Genomic DNA, 6,417 nt, shown 5'->3' on the forward strand with positions numbered 1-6,417 from the left:
CCCCAACAGCTGAAAAGCAACTGAACTCTTCTGTGTGATGGAGTAAGGCGTGAGGACACTCATAATGGACAAATCTAATTGGTCCCTGGTCTAAGACTGCAATCTTGTGTGATGGGACCCCACTAGAATCTCTTTGAAATCACAGGGTGAAATGCTGGGGCTTGAACCCTGAGCCCCAAATCAAGGTTGCCATATGGGTGATTCCCACAACCCTTCATAAAGAGGTGCTGAGTTTGCCTTATAGCTTCCCCCCAGGGTGCGGCCGGCCCTGCAGGGAGAGCCAGAAGGGAAATGAGCCCCAGGTGTCCCGCATTGAGTTGACAAAGGTCAGGGCTCTGCCAGGGGATAAAAGCTGGGACCACTTGCAGGAAGGGAGGAGTGTCTGTCTGTGGGGTGGGGTGCCTCTCCAGAACTTTCTGGTGCACTCCACAGAACTTCCTGCTTAAGGAGACACCTCCTGACTCTCCTGGAGCTGGGCTCTGGTCAGTTCAGACCTTTGTGAACATGGGATAGATGGGTGAGAGTTGCCCTGTGGGCACCTTTATCTTATTTGTTTAACCTTCTGATCTGTCTGTTTCTCTTACCATCCATGGGAAACCTTGGCTCTCTGTTTGTACCACCTATTGTCAGTTGAATTATGTCATTTCTGGGATCTTTGGGGGTAATGTCGGTTGTATGTGAACCAATTGACTTGTTTATACCCCCAGCGATCATTCATGGCATGGCCTTTTTGTGCTCAATACATTCCACTTATTGGTTCATCTTTCTGCTGGTTGTATTGTTCTTGTTAGGCCTAGTCACTGGCAGAACACAGGGTTTTTTTAAGAACTCCAGAACTGGTTTCAGTAAAGGTGTTCCCGTGTAACAGTTGAACCATGAAACGGTCAGCAGAGGGATAAGGGACAGAGGGCACCTTCCTTCCTCAGAGAGTAACTTTCTGTTGCCTTCCTCCCATTGCTGGACAGGACTAATACACACTTGCTGTTCTTGGCAGGACTTTAAGGGAGAAACAGCAGCCTATGTGAGCACCACAAAAACATTCCCCCATTCTTCTTGAAAGTTGTGCTGCACTGGGGAATACACTAAAGAGGAACTTCGGGGCATGGTATCCAAGGATATCCAGTCTGCCCTCCACACAGGCAAGGGCTGGCTCTAGAACTGGATCAGGTGTCTCTAGAACTGGACCAGGGCAGTATGGAAAGTTTCCCCAAATGCAAACCACTCCTTTGAGTACCAGGCCCTGTTCCAGGAATGCTTCATTCCTCTGGAAAAGGACCTGTCCCTTTGCCCCAGCAGAATTTCTGTCTCAGCTTGTGCCCATCACCATTCAGTATTTTCCTGGACACCTCCAAGAGTAGTCTGTCCATAGACCGTCCTCAGCCCTCTCTGGAGAATGAGAGGCTGCGACTAATGCTTCCCTGCCTTCATGTTTTCTAGCTGGACAAACCCAGAACCCTCATCCTTTCCCCACCTGCCCTATGTTCCAGTGCTCACTATTTCCAAGACCCTTGACAGACACGTCTCTTGGCCTGGGGGTACAAGATGGTTCCGCTCCACAGCTGTGGCCTCCCCAGTATGGAGCAGGGTGGCAAATGATCCCCCTCCTGGCCCTGACAGCTCCATTCTCACTAGCAGAAGAAGAGGTATGGTGGGTTATTGCCACAGACACCTTGCTTGAGGCTCGAGGCTTCTCACCTACAGGATCATCCTCTGTCCTTGGATACCATCAGGACTCAGGCTACATCACTTACATGAGTGCCCTGGTCATAGGGTAGCAGTGTGACTCAGGGGACGTGATGCACAGCAGTGTGCCCAGCCCCTGGAGACTGGTGGGGCCAAGGGACTGGTGCACACATAGAAGTGCTCAGTGGCATGGTCCTGCTGGTGCTCTGGAACTGAGAGTCCCTCACACAAGGCAGCGTGCTGAGCCCTGCGTCATCACTGAGACACCTATACTCTTGGAACTGCAGTGTGAGCAATCTCAGGACACTCTTGAAGCCTGCAGACACACGAGCACACGCAGGAGCGCTCAGTTCTGGGACCAACTGCCAGATTCAACTCCAGGTTGGCCTTGGCTTTCCGGCTAGTGGAGAAGGAAACAAAAGGGTTTTGTGAACTATTCCACATCCTGCTGACCCACGAGTTAGTGCAACAGGCTGAAAGGGAGAAGAAATGGAAAAGGATGTAGGAAATAGGAGTGTGACAGGTGTGAGAGAGGACAGAGAAGAAAGGGGAAGGAGGCAGAGAGAAGGAGTAGAGGAGGAAAGCAAGAGGCTGTCTGTGGATGGCAGAGAAATGAGGCAAGGCAACAAGTACAAGAGAAAAGTGGACCAAAGAGTGATTCAAAGATGGGGAAGAACAGGAAAGAAATTAGAGACAGACAGACAATGTCACTGCTTTCCTTAAGTAGACAAATCTGGTGGGCAAGAGGAGTAAATGGGGTACTGTCAAACACAGGGCTCTGTGTGTGCTGGGGGCAGATCCCCATTTGCATGGAAAGGTTTGTGCAATGCTACGCCAGCTTTTGAGTCTCTGTGGGTCTTGGCCAGCACAGAAATATGTGCCTGAGTCATTGAGTAAGGAATGGGTTATTTTCATGGATAAGCGTCTGCCCCTAGTCCCATTACTCTGGATGCGGTTTCTGAATTCCTTCTCAGTCTCTGCCATGCCACCTTCCACTGAGTATATAATCAGCTGCAGAGAGGCATCCTTCCCCGTCGGCAGCTTGTACCAGGACATGGTTGAGAATGGGCTCACTGTTTCAGAACAGTTCAGAGTCACAGAATCTCCCACTTGGACAACGGTGTCCGGCGATTGCTGAAGGGCCTGGACTGGAAAGAGAAGAGAAGAGGTGTAAGCAGTGAAATGCATTGAAAGGGACACAAAAACATGTCCTCGAAGTATGATATGGGATGGGGATGGCATAAAGATGTCAGCAAGGTATGGACAGTGTCCTGTTTCTCTGAGGCAGAGACACAGGAAAAAAAAAAAAGTTTCAAATACAATAGAAAATTTGTTATGAAAAGTGACAGTTTCAGTACTCTCAAATGAAATACCAAAATGGGACAGAAAAAAAATACAAATCTGTAGATCTGTAGAGTTTTCTGGGTTAAGAGGTTGAAGAGAAGCTCAGCTTGTTCATTGCTCACCCTTGCCCTGGAAGCCTTGGGGAATGGCGTGCTGCCAGCAATGGAGCACACAGCTAAGGCAGCAGCAGTGGCTCCAGTGCAGCTGTTCAAGCAGAAGGGAAGCTCACTTACCCACAGGGACCAGGATGGCCACAAGGAGCCAGCGGAGAGCCATGGAGGATGGCCACCTCCTTCCAGCAACCTGCCCGCGGTGGCAGAGCAGGCACAAAGATGTGTGAAGAGCAAGAGAGATCTCTTTGCAGGTGGGCAGGGTAGTGAGACAGAGCCTGAAAGTGAGAAGGCAGTTGGCTGGCTGGGAACCGTGAGGAGTAACACCTGCAACAGGCATGAGGTCCATGTACCCTCCTCCACTGACTTCCTGCTCGTGTGTGTGTCTGTGTGGGCCAGAGATAAGTGTTGTCACGGGAACATGATGTGTGACAGCCTGAGTGTGCACATGGCACAGGGAAGCACAAAGAGGAACAAAAGGGAAAAGAGCGAGCTCAGGAATGCAGGTTTGTGTCCGTGACCCTCAGCTGAGTCTCCTCTCTAGATACCCTGACACGTACAGACTCCTAACCCTGCAAGCTGCAATGTGGAATCTTCTCTGCTTATCAAAGTGCTGCTTGTCCATCATGTTGTGCAGGTATGGGAAAGGCTGACGAGCTGTCATCCTGGTGTCTGTTGTAGCATGACAGAGAGGAGTTCTGTAACTCCTCTTCCTCTAAAGGGAGATCTTAAGGAGAGAAAAGGGTGCCCTGGGCTCTCTCCTTTTTGTAGCATTCTGCAAAGGAGCAGAGGGATAAGGATGAGCAGAGCTGGAGAAAAATCCTGCTGTTTTCTCTGCGTGGGGCACAGTCGTGTTCACCAAGCCAAGGCTGTGGGAAATCACTGCAGGCAGCAAGCAAGGCTTACAGCTTGTGTACATTGACAAGCTCTCTGTGGGCCAGAGGCCTGACAGAGCCTTGCTGTCATTGCACATCTGTGTGATGGCATGGTCCCAGCAAGGCACAACAGTGCTCTTCCAGCCCATACAAAAGAGCAACTGATCTGGCTGCTCAAGACTGTCATGGGCTTTGCAGTGAAGATGTGCCCCTGTATTCTTTTAGCAGGAGCGTGCAGCAATGCCTCCAGCTCCCAGACCCTCTGTTGCAGGCCCAAGTGTGTCCCATTGCATTAGTTTCCATAAACTGCCTATAGGGGATTCTCAAATTACCCTGGCTTCCTCAGAAGAAAATGCAGAAAAGAACAAAGAGGGTGGGCTAAATTGGGCTGGCAACAGGAAGAAACCCCACAGCCTCAAAAACACCCCCAGCACTCCAGCTGAGAGCAGGCTGTGCCTGATGTGTCCACGGGAAGTGTCTCAGTTTCCTGCAGGGTTCCCTGGGGCGTGCAGGTGGCAGCACAGTGCATTGGGTGCCTTGCAGAACACATGGGTTTTGAGGAGTCAGGGATCTTGAACAGGTTGTGCCCACTCTGTTGAGCCTTGTGCTTAGGGCTTGAGAAGCCCATATTCCAGCATGAGGAGCTGCAGTGTGAGAACCTGCTAGAGTACCCCTTGCTGACCTGTGCTGCACACTGGTGCATCTTACAACAGAAATAACAATCTAACCTGTCAGGAAACTTTCTGTTAGCTGCACAGCTTGCTCACATAATCCCTGAATTATATAATATCTCTGGGAAAGGTAAATGTGGAAAGTAGTGATCCCGACCTGGATCACACACACTGTGTGTGTGGGAGCGAGTGATTCACAGAACAGTGAACCTGAGTAGGTGCAGGCCTGAGCTCTGCTGCACATATCCCCTGGCCACAGGATAACCTCAGCCAGGCCATTGTAACAAAGGAGGATGTGGGTAGCTCCCACTTGGTACCAGCTATTATGCCACCTGCCTGGTCTTACCTTTATCTAAAGGTGCACCAAGACCTCTCATGAAAACATCCTTTTAGTTTGGCAGTGACACGGATGAGCGGGCTTGGCTGGAGTCAAAGGAGAGGAAATGTGTGGAGTGCAGACTGAGCAGACAAAGAAAGAAGAAGGTCGGGACAAAAAGGGAGGCAGAGAAGGAAACAAGTGTTGGCAGAAGTGAATATAAAGGTAAATGAGAGTTAAATGAAGAGGGAGGGAAGGAGGACTGGGGTGGCAAGGGAAGAAAGCAGGACAAATAAACTCAATCTGAGAAGAGGAGGGAGGGATGGTTAGGAAGCAGAGGAGGTAATGAGTGGAAAGTGACCATCCTGCCTCATGCAGCACCGAGGAGGAGGAAAGCAAGAGCCTTTTGTGCAGGGGGAGGTTTGTGTTTGGTTCCTTCAGCAGCCTAGCCACTGTGATTCATCCTCAGCACAGTAATACGTGCCAGAGTCATTGAGAAAGGCATGGTTTATGAAGAGGGTCATCTGCCCTCCTTGTATCTCGCTGCTCTTGAAACGGCTTTGGAGATCGCCTTCAACATTCGATTTGCCACCTTTGAGTCCAGAAGCCACTAGGATCAGCCTGGAGTCCTTCCCCAAAGCCTGCTTGTACCAGTACATAGCTGTGCTGGAGGATTTCATGTCGGAACAGCTCAGAGTCATGGACTGGCCTTGCCGTATCAGTGCGTCTGGGGACTGTACCAGAGCCAGCGCTGGAAAGGGAAAAGGCAGAGAGTTGAAAAGGCAGAGAGAGCGTGGGGTGGAAATAATGGAAAAACATGAACTAGGCACTGTAGGCTGGTAGTGAAGATGTTGGGAAGGAACAGAATAAGCTAGGCAGCAGCAGAGGGGATGGGACAGCTCTTCAAACCAAGACAAGAAATATTCCTGGGCAGTTTGTGTCCAAAAATGGGGGCTGTGCACAGAATAAAAAATAGACAGCCATTGTAGAAGATTCAGGGATTGCTGCCCACCTCACTCATGGCCCATCCTCAGCACAGGAAGCTCTGGGGAATGGAGCACTGCCAGCAACCGGGTATGCAGCTGGAACAGCAGCCATGGAATTGATATAGGTGCTCAGGGGTGAGTGGAGTTCACTTACCCATAGGGGCCAACATGGCCACAAAGAACCAGGAGCAAACCATGGGGAAAAAGCCCCTGTCTTTTCAGGGACCTGCCTGCTACAGCTGCCCTGAGATCTGTGAAGAGGAAGCGCTGAGAGAGGACGAGACATGCTGGGGTTGGGCAGGATATGAAATGTGAAAAAGGATTGGCTGGCTGGGGAATGATGCACACAAACATATGCCATGGCTGGTTCTTTCCCCTCCACACCCCCTGCACCCCAGCTGCATGAGGGCTCCTCTTCTCCATGCAGTACTG

The 6,417-nt window shown here is 50.7% G+C and overlaps 1 gene segment (V, D, J or C); it reads right to left on the reverse strand.

Moving 5' to 3' along the window:
* Positions 1 to 5,436: 5,436 nt before the first annotated feature.
* On the reverse strand, positions 5,437 to 6,182 carry LOC103772454. The segment is given in 2 exon segments: positions 5,437 to 5,750; positions 6,140 to 6,182. Coding segments are annotated over 2 exon segments (357 nt in total).
* Between the last annotated feature and the right edge of the window lie 235 nt (positions 6,183 to 6,417).

Source organism: Merops nubicus, unplaced genomic scaffold (genome assembly GCF_000691845.1).
Source record: "Merops nubicus isolate BGI_N331 unplaced genomic scaffold, ASM69184v1 scaffold34184, whole genome shotgun sequence".
In the NCBI taxonomy this organism is placed as follows: Eukaryota; Metazoa; Chordata; class Aves; order Coraciiformes; family Meropidae; genus Merops; species Merops nubicus.